An 18,578-nucleotide genomic window follows, 5' to 3' on the forward strand; every position below is an offset into this window, starting at 1 on the left:
CATTATTTTCGCTGTAATAAAAAGATTCGCGAAAGATTAGTATACAAATTGATGGTCAAGTTAGAAAAGTTCTTATTCATATACGGCTTGAATGACAAATAAGGATAAGTTCCCTTGTTTCATATTCAGGGACGAAAACAAATATCTAATTATAATTGATAAATAAATAAAAAGTAGAAATGCTAGTTTAGAAATTTATTATTGCTACATTGATTTTCAAAGTTATCGGGCACAGTTATATGAATGTTTTTTGTTTATTAGAGCATGTTAGTTTTACATAGGTCTTCAATAAAGAATACGGCAAATACAGAGAAATAGTTTTTTGGTTTGCTGCACAAAGAAACTGAATAAAGGTATACGTTGACATATATTGAAATACATTAATGGAGTACTAACATGCAAAAGGGTGTTCATTGGCATGTTGTATATTTTAGCATATACAAGTATTTATCAATTTCAAATATTCGTCGCTTATTCGATCTGAAACAGGAACTAGTTACTTTTGTTTTGTTCGGCCGCAACAATACATTGAAGCAGAACTATTTTGGAACAAAATTAATGATATTAAATACATAAATAGAGGTATTGATAGTTATCTTGTACATTATGTTACGCGGTAAAGCACTGTTATAATTAGAAAATGCTTTTCGTTATTAGATTTGAACCAGTTCCGTATTTCTTTGTTAAGGGAAACTGAAGTACAAATTAAAAAATGTATTTGATTACGTGTTCTTGACTTTTTAACCAAGTTAACGTTTGAATAATTTTATTTTATCCTAAAGTGCGCATTGTTTAAGTGAAAAACGTCCCAAAGAAGGGTTTCTCTGGCCAACGGACTTACCCGTTCTTGTAGAATACGTGCACAACCACCATACTGAAACTTGCATGTGCCTCTAAATTATTCATTTGCAAACAATCTATACAATATTGCGGTTAATACATGTAACTCAATAACGTTCAGTTATCATGTTTCATTGTCTTTTGTATTTCACACATACATGAACGTATATTTTCGTGTACATTTTTGTCTACCAGGCGAATTTATATATTTACCTATCATTTTTATGCGTCTCCTGGTCATTAGTTATAATAAGATTTAACGTTATTATTCCGTTTTTTGAAGAATATATATTAGGCAAGATTTCACGAGTTTTTTTACGTACAAGGCATCTATTAGTGATACAGTCACGTGCCGTTTAAATTTCACTGTTGAGCTTATTGAAATACACCATGCGCACGTTGTCAATTATAGACTTGCTCTCTTATTTAACATTTATATCATACTATATTCGTCATTTTTGAAATTGAAATACGATGTACATACGCCACTACCACTCTTCAATAAGAAATAATTTGTTTTCGGTGTTTTGGTCTAATACTTTTTTACAAAGGTTCATTGAGAAGAAATCAAACAGGAAATCGACAGTCAACTAAATAACACAATTCTTAATTTTAGGGAAAGCTTCATTATTAATGTAACTTTATGTACTTTTCCTCCAAATGTTTATTTGGTAAAATGGAAAACACAAAGTCGTGGGTTCTTCTTTACTTATTTCTTTTAAGTTCAGTGTTATATAAATATAAATTAATTCAGAAAGACAATAATTCTGATCCGAAGAAGGAATCAATAGACGTCCTGCAAATAAACAATAACACACATATAACACATTATTATAAATATTGCTGTCTTGCTGTAAAATAATATGATATATATGAACAGTATTTATACAGCAAATATAACAACAACATATAGATAAATATATTAACAAATGATGAAACAATCATTTGACGCATTAGTACTAATTAAAACATAAGATTAATTACAGAATATAATATCTTTCCATCAAGAATATTGTTGTGGCAACCAGACCGACTGACTGACCTAGACATCCAAATACATATCTCAAAACACAAATACATATGTGAAACACATGCATATACGCAATTCAACACACATTTACTCACAAATTAATGGAATCTGGCGTCGCAGCGCTTCTTCCGAATCCGTGTGCGCAAGTGATGTTACTCTGCAAGCTGTTAAAAAGTGCACACATATTAATAAAGGAAAATGTGATTTTAAATAGAAACCATCTTGAACCGTAGAAGAATTACAAAACGCATAAATACGTTAAATTGCTGATCTTAAATAAATATTCATGACTGTTGACAAGCATGTGCAACAGCATTACAATCAGTAATTACTTATTTACACATTTGTACATACCTATTTTATAATGATACCTAATAATTTAAAGATTTTTAAAGTTGACAGATGTGCACTAGTTACTTGACATATTTGTTCTGGCGCGCGAGCTCGTGAAACAATACCGTACATTACACAAAAGACTTAACCACATAAAACAGGTTACATACAACTATATTAAAATGTTGATGTGAAATCCACCCTGTTACATTAAAATTACATAGCAACACATGTACTGATCTACAAATTCTATATATAAAGAGAGACTCTCAACAACAACTTTCATTAAATATCCAGGATTCTGGAAATGCCGAATGCCTCAACATCACACAATTAAATTGTGTAATACAACCCATTATAAAATCTATGACATGAAGTAATACATACTTGTTATAAACCCTTACATATTATTGTAAAAATAATTAGATATTTTGATAGGTACACATTAGTTCTAAGTGTGACAGTGTGCATATTATACATGGAATATTACATGCATATGTTATTTAAAGGGGTTATTTCGCACTCGTATGATACGGCGCGGGCTCTTGGAAAACAACACTACTCAACTCGTGCAAAAAGACCTATTAAATAATACAGTCATTTAGGATTCCATTGTTTGTCTGTTTGATACTAAAATCAACTTTTTTTTCGGCGAAGCTGTTAAAGAAATTATTCATCGAATAAGCTAACTGAGTATATGTCGTGATCAAAATGGTATTTTCTCTTTCACAGAACTAAACAACAATTTTATTAAATATATACGGCACAATTTAAATGCTGTACTTCACGGGTTGGATACCACGCACGCTCTTCTGCGTGTCACTTGTGGTAATTTATAGTTTCGATGTTCAATTTCAATACATTATTTGATATAGATATTCGATTACTATATTAGACGATGTTGAATTAAGTTGCAATAAGAAATTACGAAATTTCATGGAGCTTATATTTTCCATTATTATAATGGTTACATCCTTAGTATTTGTGTTACCGACTATCAAACCAGTGACTTAAGCTGGCGATTTATTAAACTCTATGAAATGTTTTCTTCTGACGATAGCGCGTGTCTGTGTTTCTTGTTTCTCCGATCACAGTATTTACAGTAAAGACAAATCTTTAACCCCTAAACTGTGAATAGATCATGGATGTGGTGTTTGTCTAGTGACCGGGTGCCAATGTTTCGATCGCAATTTTATTTTATTTTTTCGGGGGAAGGGGGTTGTTCTAGTATCCTCCAAAAAGGACACTGTGTTCTGGTTCTACGTACAATGGACTCAATAGCGTTTTGATAAACCTTCGGTTTTTGATATAATCAAATTCAAAATAAATCCGTTAAAAATAAATTTGGAATACACACGTATACATTTAATACCACACTAATTTGAAGTTTAAGTGTGGTTAATATTGTGCAAACGACTGACTGCCACAAGTTATAATAGCATATATTCATCAATTTACTATGTTCTCGACATTAATTGTACATGTCTCTGTTATTTATGTTATTTGCAATTTCTCAACACTTGGGATTGTGTTTGTTCGTGATCTAGTTAAAAAGCTGGATTGAACGCAGTAAGTTAAGCAATCAATAATAAAGTATATGGAATGCTGTTTTGGCCTTTTTAACATTGCCTTCTTCAATCGTGATACATCGGCTATCTCGGATTCCTCCGTAAGATAGGCCTCGTGGCTAACGGTCGCCATATTGCCTTGTATTACTACTTTACTACCCAAAAGGTTGTTAGTCTATTGTTATGAGGCTGTATACGATGCGCTTTGAACTAGCGCCAAACTTTTTACAGAAACTTTGATATTAAGAGCACTATTAACGTTCATTTGTGTTGCATTTTGACCTATTATCCAAGTGATTTACTTTTCCATTATTATTTAATCACCCCATCATCCAATTTTTAATATGAAATTACGGTGTTTACAAAACCAACCAAACCGAAAGTGAAACTGGATGCATTACGTTTCGCGATGTAAACATTAAATATTTGTTCAGTTTGAGGAAGCGAATCGATAATAGACGTTAGAATATGTATTCAATACAGACTATCATTGCCGATTGTAGTACTGGCTAAAATATACCTTTTATGACAGATTATGTATAGAACGTTAATCAAATAGTGACCATCAATCACTACAGATGTCTGCGTTGTTCATTAATATAATTAATGCACGTATCTGATCTAATTGCCTGTATCTAGTTGTAATTACCATGATATTGATACAAATAAACGTTTTTTTTCATAAATTAGCATTACATGTTTTATTTTTATCATTTAGGGAATAAATAATTGTATCATTTTCATCATTAAATATTCTGAAAATAATCTAAATTATCATGATTACTTTAAAGTAGAATTTTTAAATTTTACTCATTATTTATAATGAATTTCCACATTTGCTTGATTCAAGATAAAATGAATTAATAAGGGTTTCAGTTGTTAGTTTTAACCCATTTTTAGTTCGAGTAAATTTAAATTACTAACTACGTACATGTATGTGAAATGCTCTTGAGTTCGTTTCCTGGGCCTAGAACCAGTACTTGGGTGTCTCTTGGAGATTTCTTAAGAATGCTCCCACACTGGGGATCAAACCAGTGACCTCCAGATCATTAGGTTGACACCACATCCATTACACATCAGCGACCTTCAATTAGTAATTTACTTTAGTATTGCAGCATTATATAATATAATGTTGCTACATATTTTTGGAAAATGATTAATGTGCAGTACTAAAAAAATCTAAATGCATACAATTTTAATTGTGTATATTGTGTGATTATTAGTTACAAATTCACTTTTTACAGGTATACTGGATTATGAAAGACTGATAAACATAAAATTGACAACTCATCTCCCCAACGATACTTTGTGTTGCTCATTCTCAGAACAAACCCATAGTCAGTGAGAAAACTACAGTGTAAAAAGACCACTTGATTGTGACAATTATGGCTGACCAAGCAAATGTTATCATTTAAAATAAAGAAAACTTCCAGTTCAATATACATTTTATACCAATTATGACATTGACCAACACAGAAAATAATTATAAGGTTGATTTTCCCAAAATTGACTGTTACAATTGGATACTGTTTTAAGCTTCACTCTACTTTGTCTATATATATATATATATACATATATTATTATATCTTTTTATCGATGGTCAATCAATTTAAGTTTAAGTAATATATATATATATATATATATAATATACATATATATATATACATACACAATATATACATGTGTATGCTTTGATTTTTTTCTATTGAAGCCAAATTAATATTCCATTAGATAGATAGATAATATCACAGCAGTATTCCTAGTTTGTCTGCAAGTACTGCAGAAATCATGGATTATTATTTTACTGAGTCAGCCTTAATCTTTATATTATAATTGTTAAAACAGATTAAGATGTGCATAATACAATTGAGGATGCATCAAGATTAAATAATGGTACATGTATAAATTAATAAAGAATAAATAACAATCAGAAACTGTGCATTTTTTTCAGTATTGTTTGAAAGGATTTGAAGTAATTATGTGTTTTTGAAATATTATTTATGTGAATTTGAATAAATATATAAAATTTAGTGATTTTCTCAGACAAAACTGTTAATTACATACCAAAGTATTCAGAATGTATAATTGTAATATTCATTCGAATTTTTAGTACAAAAAGCACTTTTTCCTGGCATTTGTATTTATAGTAATTGCATATTTTATTATTCTGACAACATTTATAAACTGTGTTCATGCAAGCATGAACACGGTTTCATTTTTTGAGTATTTAAACAAGAGGGCCATGATGGCCCTGTATCGCTCCACTGCTGATAAAAAGGCTGAAACAAATTTCTCTGCATGTGCAAATACTTAAATATAGGCCCTATTTAAGCACATGTACACTTTTGTGACCTTCTGGGCTGGGTCAAATTTAACCCCAGGGGCATAATTTGAGCAAACTTTGTAGAGGACTACTATATCTCACTTCATACAAAATGTGGTAGCCCTAGGTCCTAGAGTTAAGGACAAGAATATTTTTAAAGTTTTCACAAAATAAGCAAGATATAAGCGTATATAGTGTTCAATTTTGTGACCCGCGGGTCAGGATCAAATTTGACCCAAAGGGCATTATTTGAACAAACTTGGTAGAGGACTATACGATGTTATTGCATACCAAATTTGGTAGCCATAGTCCGAATGGTTTTCGACAAGAAGATTTTTAAAGATTTCACAAAATAGGCGCTTTATAAGCGTTTATTCAGTTTTGTGACCTCCTGGGGCGGGGTCAAAGTTGACCCCAGAGGCATTATTTGAACAAATTTGGTAGAGGTTTATTAGATGTCACTACATACCAAATTTGGTAGCCCTAGGCCCAATGGTTATGGACAACAAGATTTTTAAAGTTTTCACAAAATAGGCCCCATATAAGCGTATGTTCAGTTTTGTGACCCGGGGCAGGGTCACATTTGACCCAAGGGGCATAATTTGAAAAAACTTGGTAGAGAACTATTACATGTCACTACATACCAAATTTGGTAGCCCTATGCCTTATGGTTAAGGATAAGAAGAGTTTAAAAAATTTCAAAAAATAGGCACTATTTAAGCATATAATTGATTTTGTGGCCACCGGGGCAGGGTCAAATTTGACCCCTGGGGCATAATTTGAACAAACTAAACAGAGGACTATACAATGTCACTACATACCAAATTGTGTAGCCCTATGCCTAATGGTAATTAAGATTTTTTTTAAGTTTTCACAAAATAGGCATTATATAAGCATCTGTTCAATTTTGTGACCCCCGGGGCAGGGTCAAATTTGACCCTAGGGATTAAATTTGAACATATTTGGCAGAGGACTATTAGATGGCACTATATACCAAATTTGATAGCCCTAGGCCGGATGGTTATGGACAAGAAGATTTTTGAAGTTTTCACAAGATAGGCCTTATATAAACATATGTTCAATTTTGTGACCCTCGGGGCAGGGTCAAACTTGATCCCAGGGGCATAATTTGAAAAAACTTGGTAGAGGACTATAAGATGCCACTACATACCAAATTTGGTAGCCATAGGCCCAATGGTTATGGACAAGAAGATTTGTATAGTTTTCACAAAAAATACCCTATATAAGCATATGTTTAATTTTGTGACCCCCGGGGCAGGGTCAAATTTGACCCCAGGGGCATAATTTGAACAAATTTGGTAGAGGACTATTAGATGTCTCTACATACCAAATTTGAAAGCCCTAGGCCCAATGGTTATGGACGGGAGATTTTGAAAGTTTTCACAAAATAGGCCTTTTATAAGCAAATTTTCAATTTTGTGACCCCGGGGGCAGAGTCAAATTTAAACCCAGGGGCATAATTTGAACAAATTTGAAAGAGGTTCACCCCAGGAACATTCCTAAGAAATTTCATCAGAATTAAACCAGTAGTTTAGGAGAAGATGTTTAAAGGAAAAGTTAATGCACGGACGCACGATGGACACAGGACCTTTGGCCAGTGGAGCTAAAAATCAAATTAAACATTTAGTTTTGATGTAAAATCAGTTTTTATATGCAAGTGTCTATTTCACTTATAAATTAAATCAGCATATTATACATTATTGAAAAGATTATTCCAAGCTTGATGTCTTATTTCAACTTTGCATAGCGTAGTTAATTGAACATTGTATTGAACTGTATGGGCAGCTGTATTTTTTAATTTATGTATGTTGTATTATACAAAATGCATTATTTCTACCACAAGTAGACCATATAAGGCCTACTGCTACTAAATAGGCACTGGTATGAATTTGACACTGTTTTTGATGCTCATACAAAACTTTAATTATTACTTCACTTTAGTATATTAAATATTTTCAAGTTTTTGTTCAACATTTTTTGCAAAAGAGTGTCGTCTTAATGCATTTGAAAATATACTTAAAACAAACTAAAAATGCATTTTAACATACCTTTTTTCTGGTAAAGTGTATTTGGGATGATAAAAAATACACTTAGAGAGTATTAATGCTGGAAAAATGCAGAAAAAAATACATTTGTTTCTGTTAGAAGTGTGTCTGGTCTGCATTTTTAAGTGTATTAAATGCACATCAAATGCAGATAAATACAATGCCAATACTGTTACATGTATTGTAATGGACATAAAATGCACTTGTCCTTGTAATTAAATGCTTTAGTGAATTGAAATAACCTTTTATAACGTTTTAACAATTAATAATACTTTTTTATATAAATTTTCTTTTGAAATGTGACACTTAATTGATTTTTGCACCACTAGTAAGAGATATAATTTGTGCTCATAATGCTTTATCATTACACTATATAATATCATTTGTTGTATGAAAATTACCCGTAAAATTCATGTGAAAGCTCAAGAGATCAATAGCAGCGTGCTATACCCTGCTACTTTTTACATGACTTGATGGTATTTAGTCCCCAATTCTACATGGCCAAGGGTAAATTAATGTGCAGATTTGACAAATAAGTCATAACTGGGATCCAATAGGCAGACTTTCATATTACTTGTATTTAATTTAAATCATGATCTGAATTGCTCTTTGGCAAATCTTCGTTGGTCACAGTATTCAACTGAATTTTGTTCACGTTGTAGTGATTATATTTTCAATATTTATCAGACAACATCTTTCTTCAAAAGTTTAACACGATTGCTTGGTTAATTTAGAAACAAGATCAATGAATCATAACATAAAATGAAAAAATGTGTAATAGTAAAGATGGAAGCAAAAAAGCACTTGATTATCTGCCTTAAATCTGAGACGTTATGTTGATGCATTGGAATTTCTCATAAATAATGTGTTCCATAGTTGTATAATTGTATAGTCGCATGCATGAGTGTTGTCAATGTCACAATACCAATTAAAGCCCTATAATTTACTAAAACAATTTGAAGTTTGATGTGTGCTTTTTTCAAGATCTGTTATATATATATATATATATATATATATATATATATATATATATATATATATATATATTGTTAAAAAGTTAACATGCAATAAGTTAACTGTAATTAAGTGACAAATAGTTTTACTGATTTGGTTGGATGCATATATGCAGATATATCATGGTTTGTGCAGAGGACAGTAGCAAAAACAAGAGCTGTCTCCGTAGGATGACATACGCCCCCGATAAACGCTTTGATAGAAGTAATGAGCATTTTTCAAAACCTAAACGCCGACCCTAAGTTCAAGGTCAAAGGGGTCAAAATTTGTGTGTGTATGGGAAGGCCTTGTCCATATACACATGCATACCAAATATGAATGTTACATCTGAAGCGACATAGAAGTTATGAGCATTTTTTCGAAACCTAAATGCAAAGTGTGACGGATAGACAGACGGACAGTGTGATCACTATATGCCCTCCTTTGGGAGCATAAAAATGTGTTTCACATTGTTTTGGTAAATAAGTAATGTAGTTAAAAGAACAGGTTCATCAATTATAAAGTAATTGATTATAAAGTGTTGCTGGCATATTTGATGCATTCATCTAGCTATAAGAAGGTCCCTGTTTTATCCCCACTGGCACTGAGCGAGGGTTCTCAAAATCTTTAAACAATATGAATAAGTACATATAGGGTCGAGAAAGCCTTGTTGATATGGGGGCTAAACACCTGAAATCAAAGCGACCCAGGTTAAAGGCCGAGGCCAAATAAATAAACCAGAGGCCGCATGAGCCTGCTATACTCTGAACAAGTATTGTTTCTTCTCAGAAAACTGGCTTAAGTGTCTTACTTAGCTTTAGACTTTGAGTTTCAGTGCAATCTATCTAAAATAAATTGGTTAAATTAAATAATATTTGTAAAAAAATAAACATTCTGCACAAATTCAATTATTTACTTTACCTGTGTGCATGAAGCATGTCAGTCTTGATGGTTAGTGAACTATGTCAAAAGCACCATAGCTATGAAACACTTGTATTTTGAATATTGCAATGTTCCACAGAAATGATGCTGATGATAATTTTACACGATCATGACATGAAAAATGATGAATTATTAGATATATTTCTAAATTCCATTTCCACCAACAATTCGGTTATACCACTACCAGTTCACATGCTTCGTACACAGTTGAAAATAACACTATTCCACTCAACAACCGTTACATATGTACTCAATTTTTCAACTTTTCGCAATTAAAATTGTCTTCTACTGTTATTGTTGTTGTTGTACTTTTGAAAGTAGTTCGAAAGATGGCGACTATTAACCCAGAGATTGATTTATGAAATAAATCGTCTGCTGATCCAGAGTGTGCCTTCTTAAATAACCATATTTGGAAATACTATATATATATATATATCTTTCTCAAGGGATAAGTACAGTGTTGATTAAGCAATGAAATGACATGATGGACATGGAAGAAATCTACAGAAAACGTTATAAAATAACCTGCGATACCACCCTTTAAGTACCGTTTTGCCCTGACTCGTCGCTTTAAGTATATAATAACACTATCATAATACAAAATGTGTTTTGTTCTCGAATAATGCATGCATCATCTTCTTGTTTGATTCGGCGTACAAAGTAATTATTCGAACTTATGTTATTCGTTTCTTGGTACAACATTGATGGATTATTTTTTGTTTTATTTGTCTAACCAGATATGTGATTTATAATCTAGTACCATTAAATTATGATACAAATGTACACGTCTGCTTTTGTTTAAAATCATTGAATTTGAGTACATGTATAACATGCATTTCGATAATCATGGTACAATTAGATATCTTTTTTAAACATATATTTTTTTCTTAAAGTAATTAAAACAATTCATTTATTTGCAACATTGTATTCATATCTATTTAACAAATAAAAAAAACTCACATTATTGCAAAACATATGCATTCAATTAGTATGATGAACAATACCGCTGGTCCTGAATTTCACACTAAATAGTGTTATAAAGTTCAGAGTATAGGATTTAATGCCTTAACCAATGGTTTCACGAACGGTTTTCTTTTAAAAGTGTTTCAAAATGATTATCTTTGGTGCTTCTTTTATATGATAAAGAAAATATGCCTATAACAATAATACAATTATTTGAAACTCTTTACAAGATTATTTCATTATACTAATAGAAAAATTAACGCTCATGAAAGTCCATTATTTAAAATATCATAAGATACAACTATGACATTATTATAAATAATGAATTTTATGAATACCGTTTTTGTTTTTGTTGTGTACGTTTTTAGTCTATTTTTTGAAAGACTGTGAAATGAACTGGATGTGTTTAAAAGGAATAAATTAAACTTTTTTCGACTATTGCATGAACTTTTACAGATCACGCAAGCTAACGCTAGCTGTGTGGCGCGTTCCTCTTCCCTGCTCACGGCCAACACCAACTTGAATCACTAATAATTTAAATAAGCTCTGAAACTCATATATATTCTTGACTCAGCAAATCATACACGTATAGTTACAAGTATACAAGTTTTTCTGTAATAGTATTCGAGTTTCATTGTAGGAGACAACCAGGGTCTGAAACGGAACGTTTCAACGCTTGCAAGTAGTTTTTTATAGGCGAGACGCATGCTAATTGCCTTTCTTATGAAACGTTAGGTTTAAAGTCAAACATTTTTAGCGGCGTTATAATATCATTTGAAGGTAAATATTTTGTTAGCATTAGCTTGATCTTTAGAGCTCTTTCCACAATTTACATATGTTGTTTAATTAGTTATTAAAAGGGCACATTTATTAATATTATCAACAATATTATATAAAATTATTTAACGCACAAAACGGTTCATATAAGGTGTTTGGTTATAACTCTTTCAGAACTTAAATCACTAGACATATCTCCGTTCAGTTGTTAAATGTTACATGTACCGGTAATCGTACTTAATCGAACGAATTAGAAATTATATAATAGACAGTTTGCACTTAACCATTCCATAAGATTCAAACACTTTTTTGTCTGCTTTTGTCCGGTTCTTTCTTTCAATATTGTCAGCACCAATACAACTTTAACATTCGATTACTTAAGCTCAAAGTTAAACAAAGGGACACATTAGCAGCAGCCGCCGATAATTGTGCTTCTTAAACATCATGCGGTCTAAGGCGTAATAAAAATTAGAATACGGGACTCAGGAGAAGAGGTAATACAGCTCTTGAAATTTAAGGACCTCCCACTGATAATATGACTAAAACGAGTTTTTTTGTTTAAAATTAGTACTGAATGGAGATAGGAGGCTGACTATAGCATTGTAACAACCCGTTTTGCAATAAACCCGTTAAGCAATAAATTTATTGCAAAACGGGTTGGAGTGTCTTATTTCAATTTGATATTTTTACAACAACCCGATTTGCAATAAACCCGTTTTGAAATAAATTTATTGCAAAACGGGTTGCAGTGTCTTATTAATTAAAATGGATTGGAAGAGCTAAAAGGGAGTTTCAAGTATTGTATTTAAATAAAATTGTTATAAAAATAGACAAAACTGTGAGCTAAGACTTATAATGCATGGAAAATGATGCATTTTGAGATTTAATACTAAATGTTTCATATTGATTTGAAACGGTATAAAGAAAGTTTTAAAGTCGTCTCTAACGTAAATATGATAAAACAAGGCTGAAAGTTTATATAAAGTGATGTTCACCAATTTGGGAAAAAAGTGAAGAATACCGAGAAGTGCATAATTTTATTGCAAAACGGGTTGCAGTGTTTAATTGCAATGTGAATTTTTTTTAACATCTCTTTATGCACTAAACTCTTTGCAATAAAATCATTACACGTGCACTTATTGATTCAAATTGATTTGAAACGCTGAAAAGAAGATTCCAATATCGTATATATGAAGTTTGTATGCATATAATAAGACAGAGATGTCAGATTCGACCTAAAATTAACAGACATTGACAGCGACCAATTCCATGAATAAATGTGATAAACAAACACAGAATGTATATAAACCGTGATCTTAACACATTCATGATTAGGCGAATTTAACCCAGAAATCCAATAAAATTATTGAAAAATAAAGCGCGTTTGCAATAAACTCGTTTTGCACTAATACATCACACATGTACTAATTGACTCCAAGCGATTTGCCACTTTTCGAAGAAAGTCTCAACTATTGCTTATAAGGATATTTTTTTCAAAATAAGACAGAGGTGTAAGATTCGACCAACAAATAAAAGGCAGTTAAAGTGATCAATGCCGTGATACAACAACACCGAATTGTTGTAGAAAGTGATTTCAACCAATGCAATACTTATTTGAAGAAAACCGAGAAATGCAATAATTTTATTGCAAAACGGGTTAGAGTGTCTTATTGCAATTTGAAATTTTTACAACAGCCCGTATTGCAATAAACACGTTTTGCAATAAATTTATTTTAAAACGGGTTGGAGTGTCTTATTGCAATTTGATTTTTTTACAACAACCCGTTTTGCAATAAACCCGTTTTGCAATAAAATAATCACTGTTGTATAAATTAATTCAAATAGATTGGAAGAGTTAAAAGGGAGTTTAATGTGTTTTATTCAAATAAAATTGCTATAAAAAATAAATAAAAATGTGAGTTTAGACATAAAATGCATGGAAGGTGATGCATTTCGATTTTAAGTTGTTGTAGCACATTTACTCATGAAATTGATCACTTTAACTAACTTTTATTTGCTGGTAGAATCTAACACCTCTGTCTTATTTTGAAGACAAAAATCCTTATAAACAACATTGAGACTTTCTTTGAAAAGTGTCCAATCAATTGGAATCAATTAGAACATGTGTGATGTATTAGTGCAAAATGAGTTTATTGTGAAACCTGCTTTTATTTCTTTTTTTACATCGCAATAATACACTGCAATCCGTTTTGCAATAACATTATTGGATTTCTGGGTTAAATTCGCTTAATCATGAAAGTGTTAAGATCAATGTTTATATACATTCTGCGTTTGTTTATCACATTTTCTCATGAAATTAGTGACTTTCAATGTCTGTTTATTTTCGTCGAATCTTACACCTCTGTCTTATTATATGTATACAAACTCCATATATACGATATTTGAATCGTTTTGCACTAATACATCACACATGTACAAGTTGTTGTAGCACATTTACTCATGCAATTGATCACTTTAACTGACTTTTATTTGTTGGTCGAATCTTACTCCTCTGTTTAATTTTGAAAAAAAAATCCTTATAAACAACATTGAGACTTTCTTTGAAAAGTGTCCAATCACTTGGAGTCAATTAGTACATATGTGATGTATAAATGCAAAACGAGTTTATTAAAAAACGGGCTTTTATTTCTTCATTTACATCGCAATATGACACTGCAACCCGTGTTGCAATAACATAGTTATATTTCTGGGTTAAATTCGCTAAATCATGAAAGTGTTAAGATCACTGTTTATATACATTCTGTGTTTGTTTATCACATTTAATCATGGAATAGGTCACTTTCAATGTCTGTTAATTTTAGGTCGAATATGACACCTCTGTCTTATTATATGTATACAAACTCCATATATACGACATTGGAATATTTCTTTTCAGCGTTTCACATCAATTTAAATCAATAAGTGCATGTGTATTGATTTTATATCAAAAAGAGTTTAGTGCAAGCTAAAATATCAGAAAAACATCATGAGAAGAGTTATTAGTATAATACGAGTAATCACCAAAATAATATGCTGGGGTAAGCTCAAAACCGCGGTAAATTCAAAGGATTGTTGGTTAATACAGTTAAAAGGCTAGCCTTACCTTACATTATATTAAAAAATAGTCTCTAAAGTTTTTCGCACCTCTACTTAAAAGTGTTCGGTATCTTCGGTTTATCTATATTTAATTAACTTTTCTATTTTGCCTTATATTAAACTTTATTGTCAATACTCATAAAACAAACTTCTTTAGAAAGATATATTTCTTAAGCGCGTAAATTGTCCAACTGTATGTTATGTTTGATATTTTATTTATATTTTGTATGAGTGTCTTGCCGTGTTTGCGAGAATGTCAATTCATAGCTATTTATCTTAACTCGGGTCCATTCTTTATATAAATATAGTTTTGCCCCAAATAACGATCGATGTCCGTAGATAGTCCGTATTCCCATATAAAAAACGTACATGTTAGGTGCAAGTTGCAAACAATAGTTTTATATATTTTATTGACAATAACTGTCTGAAATTGTCTCTGAAAATCAAAACAACCGGTCACTATGACAAGTTAACAATATTTTTGCATGTGGACATCTATCATATAGTGAAGAAAGTTTTCGTATTAATATTTTGAATACACGGTATCGTAAGCCGGTATATTTTCATTATTCTTGTACTAAACACAACATAATGAAACGAAGGCATTCGCAGAAAATACCAAATTGTGTTATCCATGTCTAGCTAGGCTGCTTGCAAATACACTGAACTAGCTCTCCGTCGTGTTAATTTCCCTTTACATCACGCGAACGAAGCTTGTCTGTGTTGTTCAACAAAACTAATGTTGTTTTCGCGAAGACTACTTTGGTAACCATTTGTTTTCACTTCCATAAGTTTAATTTAAAGGCGGGCTACATCATCAGATTTTGTGTGCAGTTCAAAATGACGCTATTAACTGATAACAAATCAGTTGGCAGTTTTTTGTATTCCTTGCTTATATGAGTTTTATGTTGTATTACCTGGACGCATAAGTAAACTGTTGAACAGACATTCATTGCTAAATATTTAACTTTAAATGTAAGAACTATTACGCAAATATGCCAACTTCACGACCTGATCTGTAAGTCTGCGATGCTTGATAGGACTGAACAAAAATGATAGAAGCGTAAAAAATGTCAAAAAAACGTTAAAAAACTTAAATTCTTTGTCCTAGATACCTTTTTGGTAAATAGTTCAATTACGTCTATAAAGTATTAATCTTTTTTTCGTATTTCGCATAATGCTGTCAACAAACATGGTTGACTTTCCTTTCGATCTTTTTATGTTAGTTTGCCACCACTATTACCATCATGATAGCGTGAATCATAACAATAATTTTCGAAAAAGAGCTACAGCAACAATGCAATCAATAGATATTTTTGTTTACTTAATATGCAATGCCTTAAATAGTTCGCAGATTAATAAAGTACATCAAGTTTAATATCGGAATAACATGCCTGTGAATTATTTTGCAAAATCGATGTAATAAAAACTTGTTTTAATATTGAATAAAACTAAATTTCCTAAAAATGACTCCTTACTGCGACAAAACAGTCCGTTTTTGTGAAGAGCCCATATTCTGCTCATAAGATCGATTTGTGTTACAGCTTACGACATATATGTTTTTTTAACCATAGCAAACGACACGTGTATTATGTTTACTTCGCGTGAAAGCGACGTTAACACCTCGTTCTGCGCGTCTACACAACGTCTTTTCTGAGATTGACCTTCGGTCAGGCGTCAATCTTAAAGGATGTCATGGCGGCGTCACTACATATTTGGCACGTCTTCTTCGACTCAAATATGACATTGGCGTTTGTAATTCGACGGCGCTAAAACCAATTACATGACAGGGTTTTAAAAATCATATACTTACTTGTAATGCATATGTAACGACCAAGAATCTCCGGACGTCAATATTACGATTCTCGGCTTTACCATGGTGACTCTAGAACGTCTGTCCTACTTCCCATAGCTGCTGCGTTTATGACGTCGTATGGGCAACCATATTTCCTTTCGGCTTTTTCCCAAGCTGTCCTTGCGAGTCATTTCATGCGTTCTCACGAAGACCAGAAGTCTCCTAGACTGCCCTTTCGAGTCATTTCATGCTTATCACGACGATCTCATAGTCTCCTAGACTGTCATAGACTGTAACTCTTAAAGAAGATTTATATAAGTACACTTTGATTAATTAAACTTACGCCGACAGTTCCTAGCAGTTATAATTCATCTATCGCATAACATTTGTGAGTAAAAAATGAAGAAACAATACAAACAGATGCATATACGCTAAAGAGTTGATGTTTCAGATGTAGCGATCACACAGCAGCACATTAGTTTTGCTTAAAACTTGTCGAGAACTTGACAGTTTAACCACCGGATGTTATATACTTCACAATGCCATGGTGCACGCGATTTAACATAAACATATGTAATTAATTCGTATGTGCTGGATAACGAATGTTTTGAAGATGTTTTTGATACACATTTTTCATGTTCAGATCAATGTATTTATCGTACTATAATACTTATTTACAATGTTATTTTGTTAAATGATTAAAGAAAACAAATTGTTAATTAATATTTGTATAATCGGGAGAGCGGAATCTGTAAGTATGTGTCTCTGATTGAAAGCGACAATCAAAGCTTATCACATGACATTTTTTAAAATAGTCTTCTTTATACGCGACATCCATTCCATTTGTCTTAGGAAAATAAAGCGCTGACGTGGGTAACGATTATGTTGAAGTGGTGAAAGTTTCACTCAGTATGTGTAGCATCTTGAACTTAACGTCACATTTAGCGGCAAACGTATACAATATCCAGAGCTTGATTTGCAACTGGATACGAACATTGAATTTTGTTTTTTCCTATTTATTTTAACCGAATAATAAACTGTGAACCCCTTCCTTTTTCAAATCAAAAATCGAACTTACATGTTCTACCTGTTATAATTACTACATTCTCAAAACTGGATTGACAAGCTTTTAAAAGTATTTAGTATGTAGCTTTAATATACACATACTATTCTTACAATGTTGTACATAGTTGTGTTTATTAATAATCCAAGCTCTGTTTTACGGCTAAAATACAAGCAATTAGCCATTGTTTTTTACTCCCCATTTTAAGCAAATAAAGAACTGGCTCTTTTGAACCGCATTAATAATTTTCCATTATTCCAACCACAGCACTTAACAATGAAAATAATTTTCCATGTATGTTTGGCATAAACAATATTGCATACACGATATCACTACATTATTTTATTTACTTATTTAAAAAAAATAAGTTAGGAAGAGGCTCCTTTTGTTTTATTAAAACTAAATAATGAGCTAGTATTGTCTTACTTGCATGTACCTTATGACTTCTTATACATCGATCTGAGCCACGTAGCTTTGACAAGAATTTCGGTCCAAAGGCTCGCTTACTCACAAAATACCTGTACTCGTTTAATAAAATATGGTATGATATGACAACTTGTGCCAGATCCTATATTTATGATGTTTGATGTTATTTCAGGGACCTTCAAAGCAATCGATTACGCAACATTCCACAGGCGACGTTCAGGGGCTTGACAAAACTACTTACTCTGTGAGTTAAAATCGACAAATGAGTTCTCTTGAAATAAATGCCGTCCAGCTATCCATGCAGACATGTCTCAGTCTGCTGTATTCTTGACGAAATTGGAGACATTTATTTATTGTTGTTTC

General features: G+C 31.8%; 1 protein-coding gene across 1 annotated transcript in view; it reads left to right on the forward strand.

The window, feature by feature from the left end:
• The window catches only part of LOC127848660 (leucine-rich repeat-containing protein 26-like), a 120,485-nt gene that overhangs the window by 76,656 nt on the left and 25,251 nt on the right, over positions 1-18,578 (forward strand). Inside the window, exon 2 of the mRNA XM_052381243.1 lies at positions 18,388-18,459. Coding sequence (XP_052237203.1) covers positions 18,388-18,459 — 72 coding nt within the window. The remainder of the gene's footprint in view (positions 1-18,387; positions 18,460-18,578) is intronic.

The sequence above is a fragment of the Dreissena polymorpha genome, chromosome 10 (assembly GCF_020536995.1).
Source record: "Dreissena polymorpha isolate Duluth1 chromosome 10, UMN_Dpol_1.0, whole genome shotgun sequence".
Classification (NCBI taxonomy): domain Eukaryota; kingdom Metazoa; phylum Mollusca; class Bivalvia; order Myida; family Dreissenidae; genus Dreissena; species Dreissena polymorpha.